The sequence below is a fragment of the Pelecanus crispus genome, chromosome W (genome assembly GCF_030463565.1).
Source record: "Pelecanus crispus isolate bPelCri1 chromosome W, bPelCri1.pri, whole genome shotgun sequence".
Taxonomy (NCBI): Eukaryota; Metazoa; Chordata; class Aves; order Pelecaniformes; family Pelecanidae; genus Pelecanus; species Pelecanus crispus.
Window position 1 is genome coordinate 399,255 of NC_134675.1, and position 21,987 is coordinate 421,241.

Sequence of the window (21,987 nt, forward strand, 5' to 3'; positions counted from 1 at the left end):
AGGGGGACAATCACCTCCCTGCTCCTGCTGGCCACACTATTCCTGATACAAGCCAGGATGCTGTTGGCTGCCTTGGCCACGTGGGCACACCACTAGCTCATATTCAGCTGGCTGTTGACCAACCCCCCCAGGTCCTTTTCTGCTGGTGTGGTGGGTTGCCCCTGGCTGGATGCCAAGTGCCCACCAAAGCTGCTCTATCACTCCCCTTCGCAACTTGACGGGGAGAGAAAATATAACTAAAAAGCTCATGGGTCGAGATAATGACAGGGAGAGATCACTCACCAATTACTATCACAGGCAAAACAGACTCATCTTGGGGAAATCAGTTTAATTTATTACCAATCAAAACTGAGTAGGGTAATGAGAAATAAACACCAAATCACAAAACACCTTCCCCCCACCCCTCCCTTCTTCCCGGGCTGAACTTCACTCCCAATTTCTCTACCTCCTCCCCCCAAGCAGCGCAGGGAGACGGAGAATGGGGGTTGCGGTCAGTTCATCAGACGTTGTCTTTGTGCTCCTTCCTCCTCAGGGGAGGACTCCTCACACTCCTCCCCTGCTCCAGTGTGGGGTCCCTCCCACGGGAGACAGTCCTCCAGGAACTTCTCCGAAGTGGGTCCTTCCTGTTGCAGAAGGCATTACCTAGCTCAAACAGAGTCTAATACAAAGTGTTAGTAGCACGGCCTGTTAAAGCCTTGGGCTGCAAACTGTGAACTTTCACCTAGATATGCTGACTGTATGCTGAACTCCCACTTAACTTCATGAAAGAAGGCCCTGAAACCAGTGCAAACCAGAAAGATAAGGTAGTCAGAACCATTAGCAGAAGCTGTATCCATTAAGATAAGAGAAGGACAAGAAGGACAAAGGATCCAATAAAGAACAAGGAGACCCCAGACCCAAATATTGCTATTGGACTGAACCATCGCGTGAGGGGAGGGGAACTTAAATGGTAAGGGTATAATTGCCCAGGGATTTCTTTGTTCAGTGTCCCTCTCTGGAGGCACCCAGCCCAAGCTGTCATTTACTGCTGTACCACTCAATAAATCTGCCTGGCATATGTTGTGTTGAAGGCTCTGCTTCGGGGAAACCTAGGGTCGAGCCTGAGGGGAGAGAACACGTCTGTCCTGGTTTCGGCTGGGATAGAGTTAATTTTCTTCCTAGCAGCAGGCATAGTGCTGTGTTTTGGATTTAGTAGGAGAAGAATGTTGATAACACGCTGATGTTTTTAGTTGTTGCTGAGTACTGCTTATGCTAGTCAAGGACTTTTTCAGCTTCCCATGCTCTGCCAGGCGCACAAGAAACTGGGAGGGGGCACAGCCAGAATAGTTGATCCAAACTGACCAAAGGGCTATTCCATACCATATGACGTCATGCTCAGTATATAAACTGGGGGGGTTGGCCGGGGAGCAGCGATCGCTGCTCGGGAACTGTCTGGGTATCGGTCGGCGGGTGGTGAGCAATTGCATTGTGCATCACTTGCTTCGTGTATCATTATTATTATTATCATTATTATACTGTTACTATTAGCATTACTATTTTACTTTATTTCAATTATTAAACTGTTCTTATCTCAACCCAGGAGTGTTTCTCACTCTTACTCCTCCGATTCTCTCCCCCATCCCAGCGGGGTAGGGGGAGTGAGAGAGCGGCTGCGTGGTGCTTAGTTGCTGGCTGGGGCTAAACCACGACAACGTCCAAGAGTGAGTGAGTGAGTGAGTGCATGGGGAGCCAAAAAGGGGCACCTGTCAGCTAAATGGAGCTGCCGCTGCCAAGGGACTCCAGTCCGAGCAGTTAGAGTCTCGGGTGGTGTGTGTGCGACTCCCTGAATGGTGGGTGAAGGCTCGGGCAGCGGCCACTCCTTTAACACATCCCACGGGCTACAGTTCTTCATGAACTGCTCCAGCGTGGGTCCCCCGCGGGGTTGTTGCCTTTAAGTAGTAGATTTTGGTAGTAGGTTTTGTTATACTAATGAAATGTGGTCCTATGCCTTTAAGTAGTAGATCTCGTTATACTAATGAAATATAGTCCTTGAGTAGCAGTGAAGTAATGCATATTTTGCTACATTGATAAAATGTAAGGAGGAAGGGAGGATGGCTAAGCGGATGGTTGCATACCTTCAAAGATAAGGGGATGGCAGAACAAAAGGGGCATGCACATAATAGGAGAAACTGGCTAAGAGGTAATTCGGGCAGGGGGAGATCGCGACCACCGACCTGATTAGGGACTGAAGCAAGCACCCCCCCACACCCCTCCTGCGCAAGCACAGTGAATTAAAGACACACTATGGCTTTAAAGACTATGCGAGTAAACTGTTAACCAATGAAGATGAGCGCACGAAGACAGGTTAATGATTATGTATTAGAAAGGTGTGGAGATTGTATATTCAATGTATAAATAAGAGCACAGATTCCGAACTTGGTGTGCTTGATTTGTGGAACTCTTCCACCTTGCACCCTACGCAGAATAAAGCAATATCTCCTTTCAAAACCGTTTTTGTTTTCAGGAGCTTTATTTCCAGGTAACAGGGTCACAGGCTCCTTCGGGCACATCCCCCTGCTCCAGCATGGGCTCCTCCATGGGTGCAGGGGCACAGCTGCCTCACCATGGTCATCACCAGGGGCTGCAGGGGAATCTCTGCTCCGGCGCCTGGAGCACCTCCTCCCCTCCTCTGCACTGACCTTGGTGTCTGCAGGGTTGTTCCTCTCACATATTCGCACTCCTCACTCCAGCTGCAGTTTGCGTCTGGTTGCTTTTTTTTTTTTTAAATCCCCTTCTTAAATATATTATCACAGAGGCACTACCACTGTCGCTGACTGGCTCGGCCTTGGCCAGCGGCGGGTTCATCTTTGAGCTCGCTAGCTGTGAGAGGCTGAAAGGGTTAAAGTCTCAAACATTGTGGTGAGGCAAGTTAAGGTCTGCAAAGAGACAAGTTAAGGTCTCCACAGTGATAAATTGGGATCTTCATAACACCACAGGTGAGAAGGCAATTGGCCTGGTGCCAGGAGGCATGTCAGAGGGTGTGCAGTTCCGCCCTGTGATGGCCAAAGGTCCTGCGGAGTTCATTTGAGCAAGGGGCTCATGACCACCCGAAAGACCCCTCGCGACCACCCCCCCCAGTGGCGCCTGCACAGAAGATGGAGAACATTCTGGAATAAGCCTCAAGGGGGCGAGACTAGAGGCGGGGACTGGCCTATCAAAGGCACAACTCCGAGGAGCCACGTGTGCAGCCCCACCACTGCAGGACTCCACATGGCTGCTGCTCCAGACCTGCCTCCCCCCCCACTACCGGTGCTGCTGGCACAGCCGGAGGCCCTGCGCTCCAAGAGCAGTGCGCCCACTGCCAGAGGGCTGCTCCATTTACCATCGACATCGCGGGATCCAAGGGTGGTGATCTCTCTCTCTCTCTCTCCTCTTTCTTCCTTCCTTTTCCTTTCCTCTTATAAGTATTTGAATTAGAACCCACGTTGCCTATCGTTGCGCTTTCCTGGTTCGGGTTGCCTCCTTATTACCAAGTCTGAGACTAAGATTGGACCCAGCCGCACCCAGACTCATCTCTGAGAAGGAGTTTAGAAAGCAAGGGGGTCTGTTCTGAGCCTCGTGACTCAATGGGAGGGTCTCCCTTATTCTCTGCATATCGTGGTGCTTTCAAGTTCAGGTTGGTGTTTACCATCAATAAAGTGTTTAATTGGTCCTTTGGTGTTGTTTCACCTTAATTTAGCCCAAGGAAATCACAGAACCTCCACGATCCTCTCTGGACAGCCCAGTTCAGGTCGTGACACTATCATTGGCTCTGTCAGACATAGGGGAAGCTTCTAGCAGCTACTCACAGAAGCCACCCCTGTAGCCCCCCTGCTACCAAAACCTTGCCACACAAACCCAAGACAACTAGGCAGCTTTCCAGCCACTCTTCCCCAAGCCTGGAGCGCTGCATGGGGTTGTTGTGACCCAAGTGCAGGACCCGGCACTTGGCCTTGTTGAACCTCATACAGTTGGCCTCGGCCCATCGGTCCAGCCTGTCCAGGTCCCTCTGCAGGGCCATCCTACCCTCCAGCAGATCGACACTCCCACCCAGTTTGGTGTCGTCTGCAAGCTTACTGAGGGTGCATTCAATCCCCTCATCCAGATCATTGATAAAGATATTAAACAAGGCTGGCCCCAAAACAGAGCCCTGGGGAACACCGCTCGTGACCAGTCACCAACTGGACTTAACTCCATTCACCACAACTCTTTGGGCCCGGCCATCCAGCCAGTTTTTTACCCAGCGAAGAGTACACCTGTCCAAGCCATGAGCAGCCAGTTTCTCCTGGAGAATGCTGTGGGAGATGGTGTCAAAGGCTTTACTAAAGTCCAGGTAGACAACATCCACAGCCTTTCCTTCATCCACCAGGCGGGTCATCAGGTCATAGAAGGAGATCAGGTTGGTCAAGCAGGACCTGCCTTTCATGAACCCATGCTGACTGGGCCTGATCACCTGGGTGGCCTGTACATGCTGCATAATGGCACTCAGGATGATCTGCTCCCTGACCTTCCCCAGCACCGAGGTCAGGCTGACAGGCCTGTAGTTCCCCGGGTCCTCCTTCTGGCCCTTCCTGTAGATGGGCGTCACATTTGCTAACCTCCAGTCAACTGGGACCTCCCCAGTTAGACAGGACTGCTGATAAAGGACTGAAAGTGGCTTGGTGAGCGCTTCTGCCAGCTCCATCAGTACCCTTGGGTGGATCCCATCCGGCCCCATAGACTTGTGTGTGTCTAAGTGGTGTAGCAGGTCGTTAACCATTTCCCCTTGGACTATGGGGGCTTCATTCTGCTCTCTGTCCCTGTCTTCTGGTTCAGGGGGCTGGGTACCCAGAGAACAACTGGTCTTACTATTAATTATATATATATAAATATATATATAAAATTTATCCTTAAATATGTTACAAATGTGGATCCACTAGCCAATAATCTTGACTGGATACCTAAGTGAGGAAGAAACAGTCTAATGATTTCTGTAAGCTAGATTTGTTATAAAACATAACTTTTAAGGAACATTAATTTGTAGTGGAGGAATAAGTTCCACTTAAAACCTTAAGTGTTACGTAGCAATGCTGGTTGCTGCTAAAAGGACATTACTAAGGCCAAGAAGAATTAGCACTAGTTGTACAGAATTCTCCTATTGATATATATACTCTTTTTTACTGTTCTTCAACCTGTATGATCAAGTACAGATGAAAACAGGTAGAAATCCATGATCACGAATAAAGAAGTAAGGTCTATTATGATTTTTTGAATAGGAATACCTAGTTAAAAGAAACAGTGAACACTTCCTTTCTCAGGCACATGGGAGAAGAGTCTCTACATTAAGACAGTAGGGGTTGGAAGAGAGACATACAGTAGGTAGACTGAAGAGAACTATGAAACAGTGTATCTGCTACTGTTAGTAAATAGTAGATTCCACCTTAAATCCCCTGAGATAATCAACATAAATTATTTAAGTAAATACTTTTAGTAAGCAGGTCCTAACATAGCCCTAATATCTGTTTTTGTTTTGGTCTTTCCTTCCTCTTTCTGAACTAGTTTCTCAACATCTGCTCTCAGCCTTTTCAACACACATACCCACTCACATGCTATTTTGCTTCCCTTCTCTCTTGCTGCCTTTTGAATGTAAAAATCAATATTGCCTATTTCTGTAACACACACCACCCCCCCCCACCCCCCACCCCGACCAAGTTTCAGGAAAGCCTGCCAGTGTCCTCCCCACACTAATATCCTCCAAAATCCCACACCCAAAATTCCCATGCAGTATCTGCCCCCTCCCCTCACCTCCCATACTCCTCTCATCAGCGTACCCTCTTCCTCCCAATACACCTACTCTCAGGTGGTACCAGGAACTCCTCCTTAATTCCAGTCTCAGTCCTGCCATTTTTCTCCCACTCCCACACATCTCCTAACAGATTCATGGTTTCCTACAGGAAACAAATTCCTCACAGCAAAGCTCCACAGTGGCTTTGTACTATATAGCTCAACAGGCTTTCCTGGAAAGAAGAAACCCATCCCTATTCACAGTGCAAGCTCAGCATCTCTCAGTTGCTGTGACAACCTCCATTTAATTTCCCAACTTTACCAACTAAAACAATAGGATTATATTCTTCCTCCAGCATAGATGATAATTTTTTGTAAAAGGAGAGGAGAGAAAAAAAAGACAAAAGCAAGATAGAATTTTCCTAAGGTTTCTAGTGTTCTCTCTTCCCTCTTGCACCCTAGCTTGAAAGCCTGACATACTGCACCCTGAGTTGTGTATTACTCATAACATAGGATACTGCTTTACAAAATTCTTTCATTTCAACAGTCAAAGCACATCCCCTTGCAATGACTAAAAAAGCAACAACAGAACATCCTGAAGAATATGCAGAAAACATTTTCTACTATCAAATATTTTACCTGAGGAGGATGAGGATGCCAAGGAAGCTGAAGAGGAAGATTCAAGAGAACTGCTAAAGAGTGGATCCCATGTCAGAAGGTCACTGTTCCCCTTTCTATAGTAAGAGATACAATTGAAATATTAATGAAAGATGTACATAGTCATAAAAATAAAATTACAACTTTGGTAATTCATCTTCTGTATTAGTTAATCTTTGCATCTAAAAATTAAAAGTACTTACAAATTGCAGGTCAAGGAACTGATTTACACATAAGGAAACTATCTGAACTGATACCTTGGTGCAAGTGTGTGTGGACATATTTCATAATGTCAGTAAATTATTTTCATTTTCAACAAGACATACGTCTACAAATCAATTTGTTTCAGTATATACATATATGGGCAATGCATACAGACCTGTCCAAATTTGGGGCTTGTAATCTTAAACACTTTACAATGGAACACTATATGATGGAAACTAAACCCATCTTATTTAAAACCTGAAATTTTAATAAAAAACAATATTTTTAAATCACATAATTATAAATATCAATTGAGACAGATCACAATGAAGCAAATGCATTAGAAAGGGAAAACAAGCGAATAGAAATCTCCATTGTTGCATAATTACTCCTTAACTCTTACGATGCAATAGATGCCTGACTTAAAATAGCAGTCGACTGATATTTCAAATGAGTCTCGGAGTCTTAGATCAAAATAAGACCAAATTCCCCCAAAACTACACTTAATATAATTTTAAAAGTTGAACTTACTTATTAGCTGGAGTAGAAAGCTTTGATTTTGTTAACTCTTCACCTAAGCAAAAGACACAGTATTATCACCACTCTAAAATAAAAATCTTTCAGCTTCACTATAAAAAGATAGTAAATGTTAATAGTTGCAGTTCAAAACTAATTATGAATTATTAAAATGGAGAAGAGAAAATGCATTATCTCTGATAATATAAATTCAGATGCTCCTGAAATACCTTCTAAAAGGAGAGGACTAAACAGATCAATGCATTTCAGGAGGAAGTATGGGTCACTTGAAATTTCTTCCTTAAATTATACTGTTTACATCAATATTCTTCTTCAGGAAACCTGGCTTGGTTTCCCACTGAGAAAAACCCTAAAGGATAGAGACTAATGCTCTATACTCTATCTCCATGGCCATGTTTTGTGTTTTTTACTATAAAACAGAGAGAGTGTGCTTTGCTGTATTGTGGATGATACTCAACTTGAGCAGGAGGAAGGGTTTTAAGAACTTACACGAGTCATTTCCATTGGATTCCCACACACACACATTTGGCTCTTGGATTTGTTCCTCATCACTGTCACAGACAGCCTCATCTGTTTCCCAGAACAGGGAACAGCTGAGTATACAGAAAAAGATGTCATCTTTGGGTGGCTTCTACTAGCTGCTTTGAAATTTTGACCAAATAACTTAATTTTGTCCTTTGAATTTATTGTGAGTAGTTCAAAGGCAAATATCATAAAGGTACCTAGAACTGACAAGAGAAATATTTTTTTCTACTTCAAATACAAATACTTAATAAGTTAATTTTTTCAACAATAAAAAAAATAATATTTTCATGCTATGTTAAAAAACTAACATAAATAGACTAAAAGCTAAATAGTCACACTTACTGGATGAATTTTGATTGATTTGTGCCTGAAACAGAAAAAAAACAAAACCCATAAGAATAAATTATTTTACCAAACTGTCAAATAAAACACTTAATAGTCCCAGGGTTCTTATTTCCACTCAACTTTCCATGCGATATTTTGCTTTCAATGCCAGGCAGAACATTCTGGATCTTGCAGAAGACCAGAACATGAGCCAGGGCAGAGCAACTAGTGCATGCCCACCACACCAGTAAGAAAAGGCAGGAATGAAGACTGTGGAGCTGACAAAGGCAACAGTACGACTAAATCCCTTGACAGCCTGGGCCAGTAAAATTAAACAGCTTATATCACGTGGTATGCCTGACAGGTAAGAATAGAAACATTCCTAAGGTTTTCCCCAATAACTTTCTCATGTACTACACTTACTTGGTTTTAATCTAAAAATGTGAATAAAAAAGCCATTTTGTACTTACATAACTGTGTTTCTGCTTTCAAAACATGGGGGGGGGGGGGGGGGGTGTGTGTGTGAGAAAAATCATCATTAATATTTTAATATGCATAATATTGTCCTTAAAATCAGAACCATCTATATTCTGATCTGAATATTGTACTAGCATATTTTAATACTATTTATTTGTAATATCATCCCATGGTATAAAGGATCACTCTGTGGTTTGGCAGCATACAATAAAACTGCACCGTAAAAGTTATATGTATCCGCATTATATGATCTGTTTTAAAGGTTTGTATATTATTGAAAACAAATTAGTAAACTATGTTAAAAGCCATGCTCAGCTAACTCCATATGTATTCAAATGTCTTGTGGTGACAACAGCAGAAAGACAAGGACTGAGCACTCCCAAGACTCAAAGTAAAGTAATTCTCCCTTTTCAGATTTTAACTTAACATTACATTGCAATAAAGTGTATCAAAGATGACCTAGTGCACAAGAAAAAAAGAATCATTGAACTTTAACCTAGAATAAAGTCTGAACAGCAAAATATATGTTAACACTAAAGATTCCTTTTCTTCTCTACTCGTTAAAAATACAAGGAACAAAATTACTTACAGATATTGCTGGAGAAAGAGCGATGTTCCCTATAGATACTTTTAATTCATCCAAGGAAGGCATGGTATATTGAGAGCTATTATTTGGCTGGACAGGTTTTATTTCTACATGGAACCTCCTGGGTTCATCATCTTCAGAGTCAGAATCACTGGATGAATAGAAATGGTTCTCTTTGGTATGTTTTTCTTAGTTAAGGTGGAGATACTTCAAATTCATCTGTTTCATAATTACTCTCTACAAAATGCTCATATTAAGTAAACACCACAGATAAACAATGCTGCTTAAGCTCTTTGTGCCCTTATACAGACACTTCAATTGTATCCACTGTCCAAAATTCACAACTCGAGTTAAAATTTAGTTTTTATATTCCATTCATCTTCATAATGGTATTCTGTTATCAAAGGCACAATGTCATATAACTGAACAACTGCATATTTGAAAACATCAGGATAAATGAAAGATTCTACAGTAGCAACACTTCTGTATGTTAAATTTATGATTTGTAAGACTCAACAAGGATTCTAACGCATGTATGAAAAACGTATGCATTGTAGAAATCCTTTTAAACCAAGTGAGGGAAAGTCCTAGCCTTTTTAATTAGCAATGAAATGCCATGGTACCTGTACCAAGCATAACAGTAGAGGAAGCAGCAGCCACCATTACTTGCCCCTTTTTGCAGAGGCACCGAAAAATTTGCAACAAAGGATGCCAGTTACACAGAAGGCTGCACAGTAAACTAAACCCCATCAGCCGCTTAAAGCACTATCATCCTTGGCTAAAAAGGAATCACAATGACAACTCAGCCCTCAAAATAAGCAAAATATACGGATGAATTTAGCCTTTGTTCTTTATATGCACAGGAACTGCACTCAACGAAAGCTCTGAAAGGCCTATGCTAAGTCTTAAAAGATTCAGTTGTTTTGAGAAGAAACAAGTTGAAAATTTTCCTCTACTGAAACATAAGTGTGTCTTGCCACCTAGGGGGAGCATACATATTCTATACCTCACTTCTGTTATTTTCACTTGGAAATATGCCAGCCATTTGAATGAAATCTCTTCAAACTATTCCCTGACAGAGATTAAAACCCTGAACCCTAAAGACATTCCAAATCCAATTCAACTGAAAGAAACCCTGAGACGTGGTGAGGACAAAGTCAAATGTCTTCATCTTACAGGCTATCTGTCCCCCAAAATAGAACACATCTGGAAAAGAAAATTTTAAAAGACAAGTCATTTTTCATTTCACCAAAAGACTTCTTGCCTTGAAAGTTATCACCGAGTTTCAAGATTCATTTCCTATGAATCAGGTGGCTCTTGTAAAGTGGCATGAGCTGACCACTGAGGTATTAGGTCTATTAAACAGTTACTGACAAAGTTCAGTTTAGACCTGAATGCCATGAACTGAAAGGTCAGTCAGTAATTTTTAGGATGAGTGTTTTTCCAACACTTAAGACTGACCTTATTAAGACTGACTGCCGTTATGGTAAAATAACGTCCTCCAACAAATCATCTTCCTTGACTTAACACTTTAATGAGTACTTCCCCATCCCAAATAACTGTAATAACAGGACATAACTTGGAACAATAATAGCAAAAAGGATATCCTGTGATGCTTCTGGTTTAATGCTGTATCCTTCATCATCTACATCAGGAATGTTCTAAAAAACAAAAAACAAACAAAAAACAAAATATACAACAAAAAAGATGGTATTGACAAATAACTAAAAAATGTTGTTCTTACATCAGAACGAATTTTATATAATTGACAAATTAAAATTTGATTACAACACCTCATGAAAGTCATTGTTATTCATTATTAATTCTTAGTTATCTCAAGTTATGCTCTATAGTTCAGAAGTAGAGAGACAGATAAGATACCTCAGGAAGACAATGCAACAAAACAACCTCCAAATTTCCTATGAAAACTGGCAAATTTTAATGCATCTGCTTTTACTGGTATTCTATCAAAAAGATCAGAAACCAACAGAAGCATTTTAACTTAACTACTGAGTGTTAAATAAGCCTACAATCCTCTCAGTCCCAAATATTTTCCCAGCTTCTACTTCTAATTCTTCCAGCTAAGCCACTGGAGGCTCTGATGGTGCAGGAGTACAACTTTTCCTAAGTACTAGTCAGTACTTTAATATGTAAGCATTCCAGGTTATACAGGTTGCAACTTCCTCTCTCCCCCTTGAAAAGACAGCAAGCCTGTACTGTTGCTTTAGCAAAGAATATCCACATTAATTAAAATGCATGGATGAAACTTAAAATACAAGTGCTCAAAATCTGGTTCCAAAGTTTTCATTTATGCATCTCCAGCACCGTCCTGGATCTTTAAAGCTAATAAGCATCTGGGAACTTCAAACTAGTTCAGTTTTTCAGGTCCTGCAGGCAATTAAATATTAATTGAAGAGAATTATGTTTAAAATAATTTAGAATTCTTAGCTAAGCACTTAGTTTCATAAAAGTGCTTTGAGACAGAGAGAAACAAGTCTCTAATATGATCATCTAAATTTTTAAAATGTGCAAAAAAACCACACTCATGTATATTATATATAAAGGGATAGACTTGGATACACAGATACTTTCCCCATTCAAAACAGAAAAAGAAAAGCCCACTCATGACTTTGCATGCATAGTTAGTCTATGTGAACTGCTGAGATGCTACAGTAAGTGTATTACAAAAACCACAACCCAGATGTCTTAACAATTTCACCAGTTATAAATTTCTTATAAAAATGACAAAGGGTGAAAGAGATACTTAATGTACCTTTGTATTGACAAATTGTGTCACATACAAGCAAAATGGTACCTCAAAAGTATTTCTTACAAGTTAAGTAGTAATTTCAAAATATTGTTTTCAACATTTTGAACAGTTGGACAGTTCTGCTTTCTGAAACATCAGAGTTTTATTTACTAATCTACATTTTGTAACAGTGATAAAAGACACAGCCCTTCGGGTGAGATACATAATCACAAATATCATGTTAATGAAGGCTTTTACATTTACTTGACTAATTCTTACTCCCTTCTCCACGCTCCTACAACGACAGAACTATATGTTATGTGGTGGATCATAGTGCATCTTTTAAGTACCAGGCACACAATGCAGACAAGACCCAATTTGCCCACCACACTGAATGGAGGAAAAAACCACAACCTTCCTGTATACATGTGTCATTTTTGAACTTCAACACAGAGGAAGAAGATTTTTGCAAATTCTGGGTTTCCATAAGAAGTAGTTATTAATATGATTGGGGATGAAGGTCTAGCCCCCTACCCAAACATGCTATTTGTAGTATCTGCAGTAAAAATAAGCTCAACATGGATGCAACTTGAACCCTCTGGAAGTCACTGGAAAGGTGGACTTCCTTGGAAGAAGGTTTCACATTCTCAGAGGTTCTATCAAGCAATTAAACATATAAAAACCACAGAGTTTTCCCTGTGTTTGCATATGTAATACAACACATTATTGATTAAGGTATTATACAGTTTTAAATATACATAAAAAATGTAGGGTTTAGAACTCTGCCTTTGCATTAGTATGTTCTACAAACTTTCTGGGGTGAATAATTTTTTAAAGAAATAAAACATAAGGACATAATAAATAACGAAGTAAAACTACCTATACAAAAAGCATGAGGACTGAGCATTCCATTCCCAAAACTTATTTTTTAGTTTTTTCAGTCAATAGAATCATAGAATTGTTTAGGTTGGAAAAGACCTTTAAGACCATCCAGTCCAACCATTAACCTAACACTGCCAAGTCCACCACTAAACCAGTTAAGGGTAGAGTAATAATTAATTTCACGTTTCCTGGCTTGGTGGCTGGATTATTTTTTTAATGAAAGTAAAAACTAGGAATCATTAAGGTTGGAAAGGACCTCTAAGATCATCAGTCCAACCATCAACCCAACACCCCCATCCCCACTAAACCATGTCCCAATGTGCCACATCTACCCATTTTTTGAACCCCTCCAGGGATGGTGACTCCACCACCTCTCTGGGCAGCCTGTTCCAATGCTTGACCACCCTTTCTGTGAAGAAATTTTTCCTAATATCCAATCTAAACCTCCCCTGGCACAGCTTGAGGCCATTTCCTCTTGTTCTAATACTTTGACTCAGTTTCCTTGCTCTGTCCCATCTGACATCCAAAAAGCAATGGAAGAAGCCACACCATAACCATGTCATTGGTTCCTCTGAGGCACGTACAAAGGACAAGAGAGGAACATGTGGAGCATACTGCATTTGGCCCTTCCTCAGCAACGTTAGCACTGCTCACAGGTTGGTCAACGGGTCAAGAAGCAAAGAACCTTAACTGCACTTCAGTTTGATTTCTGCCCATTTTCTCTTCTCCTGGGATATCTACAGTGGTTACAAGTGCTCCTTATCAAGTTTTCCTCAGAGTATGCTTCAAGATACCACTGAGCTGAACAGCTCACTGTGTTTTTTTGCCAGATGAACTTTCTACCATTTTACTGAACTGGACTGACTTCCTGTACATCCAGATGAGGACCAAAGCAAACTCAAAGCAAGTAGTTGAAGCTCATAACCTGAACAGGAGAAAAAAGAGCCTCTCTGCTTTCGACATATTTGAGATGTAAATTTGACTCAAGTATATCCTTAGGTTAAGACAGAGGTATAACATATTCTCAGCTTCCTCTCTTTAGGGTGCCTATTAACCCAAAAGACACAAAACCAAAGAGCAGCCAGTCACTTTCTTCCATTGCCAGATCTGCAGAAAGAAAATCAGGTATTCAAAGTGCTCCTGCTGTCTTGTACTGTGACTACAAAGCCTTGTACCCTGTATCAATGGCAGCTATTCACAACATGTCAGAACTAAACATTACAAAATGCAAATAAAAAAATATTTAATTTCACTAAAGGTTACACTTGTGTTCCACAAATTAGAGTATGAAAGTTCCAATTTCAATCAGTCCCTAGCAATAAAAATGGTGTATAATTCTATATAACCTTAATTATGCTACACTCATATGTAAAGAGGTTAATGAAAAGTTTTGGATGCCTCGACAGAGGTAGTGGAGGCCCCATCCCTGGCAACATTCAAGGTCAGGTTGGACGGGGCTCTGAGCGACCTGATCTGGTTAAAGCTGTCCCTGCTCGCTGCAGGGGGGTTGGGCTGGATGGGCTCTGAAGGTCCCTTCCAACCCAAAGCATTCTATGATTCTATGATATATTTGTTTGCATTCCAGTTTCCTATGAAAAAAGGTTCAACATTATTTTCTGTGTATCTGTGGCTCCCTCCTTAATTACTTTTGAACTTGCTGGCCAATTTCAAATTGATTTGACAGAACAGAGGACTCAAAAATAACATTACTACAGTCTTCATGAAAATAGGCTGTCAAGTAGAAGAGAGATATGCAAGTATCTCAACCAAGGGAAGGGCTGCAATCCAAACTCAGATCTTTCTGGACACAAATGGAACCTTGTAAATGCTTCCCCAGAAGAAAAGTTTCTACTAGAGCTCGTATCTTCCTATAGACCATCCCTAGAGACATGGCAAACCCATGGGAAACAAGACAATTATTTTTGCCCATAGAGCAACTTGCTAGGTAATAAATGCACACAGAGCCAAACTTCAGTTGCTATCTCTTTCTAGTGTACACACAGTTAACTTTCTATTTTTCTTAATTATCAAGGCTTAACTTAATGGAAGTTATATATGTAGATAGACATATAACAGCACAGGAATTCTGAATCTCATGACATACTGTAATCTATATTTAAACAGAGACTGCTTATTGAAGCAGTCAACCTTTTTAACAAATACCAGTTCTCAGTTCACAGCTGCCTTCCTACTTATGATCACATAAAAACCCCTTATAGCAGTTACAAAAAATTATTGACAGGAAATAGCAATTTATTTATATGCATTAAAACTATATTTTTCAATATATATAATCTGGTGGCTACAAAAAAAGGATGAGCACAAGCATATAGCTTGCTAAAGATAAATTTGAAAACTTCCATTTTGGTACAAAAGACGTTTCTTAGGACCATCTCGCTGCTTTGTTTTCTGAAAACAGAATACAAGTTAGAACACACTGCATTATATATTTTGGACTAGTGAGAAGGCCCCAATGGTATTGGCTACATACTGTATGTTGAAAGATCCACAATATCACATAGAACTGGTAGATAAAGTATTGAATTCAGTTCTTACCAGATCCTTAATTTCTAAAATTTCAGTATATTTACCTCAGTGCTTATAGCTATAAATAATTGTAGAGTGGTTTTCTCTTACATTCCTTTCATACAAGAGAACAACAATTAAAATTCTTGACAAATAAACAAAAGGCACATTTTAAAAAAGATCATGTTAATAATATAAAAGCTAGACATATAGGTTTTCTGTGAGTGACTAAAGCTAACTAAAAATCAGAATTGGGACACCTTAAATAAGTTGAATTTTCTGAGGGCTGGTCCTCAGTATTTTCTAGCAATCAAACAAAAATGACAGTTGCTTTTTTTTTTTCTTTTGCAATAATAATAATTTTCCGAGTTCAATTTCTTGAAATGTGTAATTTATTGCAAAGATGCATACAAAGCAAATCCTCATAGAGATAAAAATATAGATGGCTATAAATATTTAGATCAAGTTTGAAAAATGAAGCAGAAAGGAAATCTTAAAGTAAAAGACAAGAAAAATGAAAAACAGTTGAAATACAACCTTCTAGAAGAGGATGCTAGCCTTAAAATGTAAAAGCACTCTGGGGTACTTCTTTGAAAGGGATGAAATTAATCTTATCTATGGTATGCTACATCATTTTCCATGAGATTCATGGAATGGTTTGGGCAGGAAGGGACCTTTAGAGCCCATCCAGCCCAACCCCCCTGCAGTGAGCAGGGACAGCTTTAACCAGACCAGGGTGCTCACAGCCCCGTCCAACCTGACCTGGAATGTTGCCAGGGATGGGGCCTCTACCACCTCTCTGGGCAACCTGTGCCAGTGCCTCACCACCCTCACTGTAAAAAATTTCTTTCTTATGTCTAGTCTAACTCTATTCTTCTTTAGTTTAAATCCATTATTCCTTGTCCTGTCACAACAGGCCTTGCTAAAAAGATTCTCCCCATCCTTCCTGTAGGCCCCCTTTAAGTACTGGAAGGTCGCAATAAGGTCTCCTCGCAGCCTTCTCTTCTCCAGGCTGAACAACCCCAACTCTCTCAGCCTGGCCTCGTAGGAGAGGTGCTCCAGTAGGAGAGGTGCTCCAGCCCTCGGATCATTTTGGTGGCCTCCTCTGGACCCGCTCCAGCAGGTCCATGTCCTCCTTGTGCTGAGGGCCCCAGAGCTGGACGCAGGGCTCCAGGTGGGGTCTCACCAGAGTGGAGCAGAGCAGCAGTAATAAGGACAGTAATAGCTTATGCTATTAAAGCATCCTACCATTCGAAATAATACTGTTGCTTGTGAAAAGCAGGAAGAAATGATAGACCACATTTTAAATTCCAAATGCATTCATAAAGTGTTGGGCATAAAAAAAGAGAATGCAACAAAAGTATTACTTTTGTTGTTAGATGCTATGAAAGTTAGGTCTTTGTTTTTAACCATCTAGACAGATTTTTTCTAGACAGATTTGTTTTTAACCATTGTTTTTACCATGTAGACAGAACAATGAAATGATCATATGCTGTGCCTCATGCAGCCTGAATGTCAGACACATTTACAGTTGAATTGGTTGAATTCATTTTTCTTTGTTTAAAATGTAGAGACCAAAATAAGCAAGGAAAATAAACACTGCATGTCAAACCCAGGTGTGTTTCACTCCAATGACTCAACCTGAACTGTCAAAAGACATTATTTCCATGAAAAACCTGATAATTATAGGGATGATTCTAAAGTTACTTTATTTTAAATGTACCCAAGAAATATGCTCTAAATCAAGATGACTTTGTATAGGATAAAATAACTGTCTCAAATGATGCTTATAAGGCTGTTCATACATATATAGTTCTATTATGTGGCAAAACTTAGTTTTCCTTATTTAGAAGAATGGTTCTACTAGATTTTTTTTAAACCAAGTTTCTCAAAGTAAGTTTTAATAAACTCCCAGATATTAAATGCAAAGAAGAAAATCCACAAAACAGGTGAGCTTGGAAACTTAAATTGTTTAATATAATTGCCATCTAAATAAATGAACTGAAAAACAAATCAGTCTACAGAAAGTCACTTAAATCATTCTGTAAATTATTCCCTACTATAGCTATAGGGAGCTGCAATCTCCGTTACATATAATTCAAGACAACATACATGTTTAAATAAAAAGAAAATACTCAATTAAGGAAATAAAAAAGTATTAACATACCAACTTCATTTGCAACTGTCACTTATTTGAATTTAATAAATAAAATTTTAAGACGTATCACAGGTCAAACAGAGCAATGAAAAACAAACCATGAATAAAGTGCATCAAGATACTGCATTTAAAGCCATATTTAAAAAAGTATATTTAAAAAAGTATATTCCTACACAGTATTGCCATCATGCAGAACCCCATTATTATTAGAAGGGTTCTCCAAAGAGACAGTAGTAAGCAGAGGAACATGATGATGCAAAGTTAGGTCCTCTGAACCTTTTTCTTACTTAGAATATATTAGTCAAGCAATTTAAACTATTAACTTGCAAAACAAAGTAGCAAATAATTGCAGTAAAAACACCTTGTTTAAAATCCAAGATTGTTAGGAAATATAAATGTATTACTGATGCATATTTCTATATACTGCTAAAGATTATGTTCTGAGCAAAATTAACACTTCAACTATGTTAGCAAAATATTAAATCCTCTATCACATAAATAATACATTGCAGGTACTGGATATAAATCAAGTTTCATCAGATTGTAGTGCTTGACAATGTTAGTATATGCATTTGTGTTGGAAATAAGTCTACTTACAACTGAGTCTGTATCTGGACACTCCCTATTAAAAAAAAGAAAGAAAAATATACAATTATAAAATGCACAAATTATTTTATTCATACAGTTCTGGTACTTCCTTTAATATTTTCAAATAATTTGAAACATTGCATTTGACCCATTTGCCTCTCAAACTCTGTTAAAATTTTCGTTATAAATAATCCACAGTCCATTGAATGAGATTTAAATAAAAGAAGTTGAAAGTTTATACTAAAAACACTGCAGAAGAAAAATTCATAGTAAATGATGAAAAAACCAAACTCACATCCATAGGGGGGGAGAAAAAAAAAATCCAGGGAAGTCTGGATTATCATGCTGTATTTTGGATGAATATACTTTAAGAGTCAGGTCTTTATGGATGATGTGCATAATAAATAAAAGTCACCAGTCCTAATGAAATAGTCCACTGTCCTGGTTTCGGCTGGGATAGAGTTAATTTTCTTCCTAGTAGCAGGCACAGTGCTGTGGTTTGGATTTAGTATGAGAAGAATGCTGATAACACACTGATGGTTTAGTTGTTGCTCAGTACTGCTTATGCCAGTCAAGGACTTTTCAGCTTCCCATGCTCTGCCAGGGGCACAAGAAGCTGGGAGGGGGCACAGCCAGAACAGTTGATCCAAACTGCCCCAAGGGCTATTCCATACCATATGGCATCATGGGCAGTATAGAAACTGGGGGGGTTGGCCGGGGAGCAGCGATCGCTGCTCGGGAACTGGATGGGTATCCGTCGGCGGGTGGTGAGCAATTGCATTGGGCATCACTTGCTTTGGATATTAGTATTATTATTATTTTATTGTTACTATTATCATTACTATTTTCCTTTATTTCAATTATGAAACTGTTCTTATCTCACCCCAGGAGCGTTTCTCACTCTTACTCCTCCGATTCTCTCCCCCATCCCATCGGGGTAGGGGGAGTGAGCGAGCGGCTGCGTGGTGCTGAGCTGCTGCCTGGGGCTAAACCATGACACCCACACAGAATTGCAAAACATTTTGGACAATAATCAGTTCTTAAAGGAATTAAGACTATTCTTAAAGGAATTCAGAGCTTCTCTCTTTGGGAATTTTATTCTTAGTTTGAGTTTGTCAAGCACAGTTGCAGTCAAGCACCAGATGATGCTGGAAAAAATAATAGAATACCCTCTTAAGAAACACTTTTTAAAAAAAAAAAAAGTCGTCAGCAGAAAGGCAGTGATTGCAAGCACGCTATTCACAAGCGTTATATTTTTCTGCTATAACTTGGATTTAAGCAGTAATATTTTAAAAAATTGATGACGCTGAATCTCTCACTGATGTATAGAAAAAGCAGAAGCAATTACATTTACGTTATGTGGAAGTACTTGAGTAGCATACAGGTCCTCTCTAATCTGCACCCTGACAAATAATGCCATAAGTGCTAGTGTAACTGAACGACAGTTTTTATATAGTGAAACTGAACATCTTAAATGTGTACTTATTAAAGAAGAGAAAAAAAAAATCAAATTTGCAGCAAACTAAATCATCTTTTCTGAAAGGCTAAATGGGTTAAATGTAAAAACTACAGTGTCTTTAAAAACAGATATGAAAACTTCCTAACACAGAAGCATTAAATTCAGTACAGGCTGTTAAGGAACTGACAGCGAGATGAAGGATCCCATCTCCTCTGAAAGGCCCCACACAAAAGAAAACACATGTGACCAAGTTTCTAATTGACTTACATCTTATCTCCCTCTGCTGGCTAAGTTGAATTCACAGCAGAAACAGCTATTTTAAAAGCTATTTTACAGAACAAAGAGACAACATATTAGATTTCTCTCAAAAGGTATAACAAACAGATGTTATGACATCTGCTTTTAAAAAGCATCTGTACTCAAACAAGACGGCCTGAAGTCCATAAAAGTTAAGAAATGTTAAAGATGTGAGGCAAACTACAATGAAAGCAATTCACCCATAATGAAGATTTTCAAAATTAGCGAGCTAATAGATCTCAAAAAGTAATGGCAGATCTAGTATCATTCAGAGGATTGACAGCACCTCACAGGATCCATTCTCAAGATACAAAGCAAAACTCAATAGTCTGCAAATGCTGGTGGAGTGGAAAATGAGGACATCAGGTTTGATACGGATGTGATTTTACATCGCTAGATGTATGATCTTTCTTTTAAGATTAAAGAACTAGGTCATGCTTCTACTATAAGGTAACATATTTCAGAAAATGGGGACTCTAAGGTAATTTAAGGACTGTAGCTAAAAACTAAAACCACCAAATCATGCAAAGCAGTTATTAGAAAAAGAAGTTAAATCCTTGACTGAGCCTGTATAGCAATACATAATAGAATACATTGTATATGGTATTTCCCTGTGTAAAACCATTACTAGACACAATATCCAGTTTAGATGTCAACACTTTAAAAACCTGTATTGATAAACTGAAAAGCCTACAAAACATGAGAGTTTTTCTAGGTGTGGAAAGCCTGCCCTACACAAACTAAACAAGTTTACAGCCTAATTTAACAGGAGATTAAAGGACTTGACCTTTATGTGCAGAGAATTTTGTGATGATATGGAGTTCTATCATGTACAGCCTATAACAAGATCATCAGCTGAAGATGAAACCAGACAAAATTTAGACTAGCAATAATTTTTTTTAAAGAGGTCATAAATAACTATTATAATAATTTACTTAAGCACATAATGGATCCTCTATTATTTGAAAACCCTACATTAAGATGTGATGTTCTAGTTCATTTAGAAGTTATGGATTAATGCAAGAATCTCTGTAAAAGCCTATGGCATGTGTTACGTAGGAGGTCAATATCATGCAGTCATACTTCATTCTTTCTGACGACCTCAGCATCTATTCATTTTTGTATTGTGTATAAATATAGAGACAAATAATATAATTATTATTAATTCCAACTTGCTGAAAGCAAGTCAAATTATTTTCCCATTTCAGAGTGCCTGCACTGATTTATATTTTCTGATGACATCATTGTGCCATGAAAAACAAAATTTCTTCTAGAAAGAGACATCCATATCATCTTTCAACATTAAAATGTCTTTGGGAAAAGATAGCATTTAGAAAAGTATTCAGATCCAATGGATAAGCATACAAAGGTACAAAGTGTTTCACACAGTACAGAAGCCAGTTTTCAACCCTCAGTGCCTGAGAAAATTTTCTTTGTTAAAGGTCAAGGAAAAACATGATCTTTGAGTAAGGATACATTGAGCAATACACGCGGGAAGAGTTAATTTGGAGCTTCCTGGCCTTTACTGTCTCCAGAAAACTACTATTAAGAGCCCTGAATCTTTGCTGGGGCCAGATTACATTTCATCACTTGCCAAAGAATGGATGGAAGGAGATGCCTGGTTTGCAAGCAGGCTAACAACATGATATGAGATTTGCTTGAGTGGTGGCAAAATAATTTTTTTGTTGAATAAGAAAAGCCGACAGCTACAGAACTCAATCATACAACAGTACTCAATACTATCAAAATCACTACTTTGCAATTAAGTAAATGCAAGAAAAAAAAAGGCAAATGATTGAACATACTTTTTTGCAGCTATTTGATACTGCAACAGTTTTGCATCACAAAAAAAAAAGTGTAGTAAATAACTTTCCAGAGAGAATGGATTACTTTTAAAAAGGGGACTAAAACTATTTAAAATACTAATATAATCAAACATTTATAAAATTTGAATTTAAATATTTTAAACTAAATTATCATCAGAAAAAATAATTCTTTGTAACAGAACAGTATTCTCAGATTACTGCTCACCAAAAATCACACTATATACAACATTTCTCTCACCATTTACTTCAGCATAATAAAATAGAGAAGAGAGGGTGGAGGAAAGATTAAATCACAGAAAGAACAGAAATAGAGAGGAATGACTTAAAAAAATAACACTTTGGAGCCCTAATGGCATCATGACAGAGAGAAGAAAAAGCACTGTTTAGAAGCATATTATCACTATTAAAATC

General features: G+C 39.1%; 1 protein-coding gene across 1 annotated transcript in view; it reads right to left on the reverse strand.

Moving 5' to 3' along the window:
- LOC142596452 (F-BAR domain only protein 2-like) overlaps positions 1 to 21,987 on the reverse strand; it is an 89,913-nt gene that overhangs the window by 24,867 nt on the left and 43,059 nt on the right. The window contains exons 10-16 of the mRNA XM_075725547.1: positions 18,004 to 18,028; positions 10,698 to 10,752; positions 9,095 to 9,273; positions 8,499 to 8,510; positions 8,047 to 8,071; positions 7,174 to 7,216; positions 6,421 to 6,515 (exon numbers count right to left, since the gene is read on the reverse strand). Coding sequence (XP_075581662.1) covers positions 6,421 to 6,515; positions 7,174 to 7,216; positions 8,047 to 8,071; positions 8,499 to 8,510; positions 9,095 to 9,273; positions 10,698 to 10,752; positions 18,004 to 18,028 — 434 coding nt within the window. The remainder of the gene's footprint in view (positions 1 to 6,420; positions 6,516 to 7,173; positions 7,217 to 8,046; positions 8,072 to 8,498; positions 8,511 to 9,094; positions 9,274 to 10,697; positions 10,753 to 18,003; positions 18,029 to 21,987) is intronic.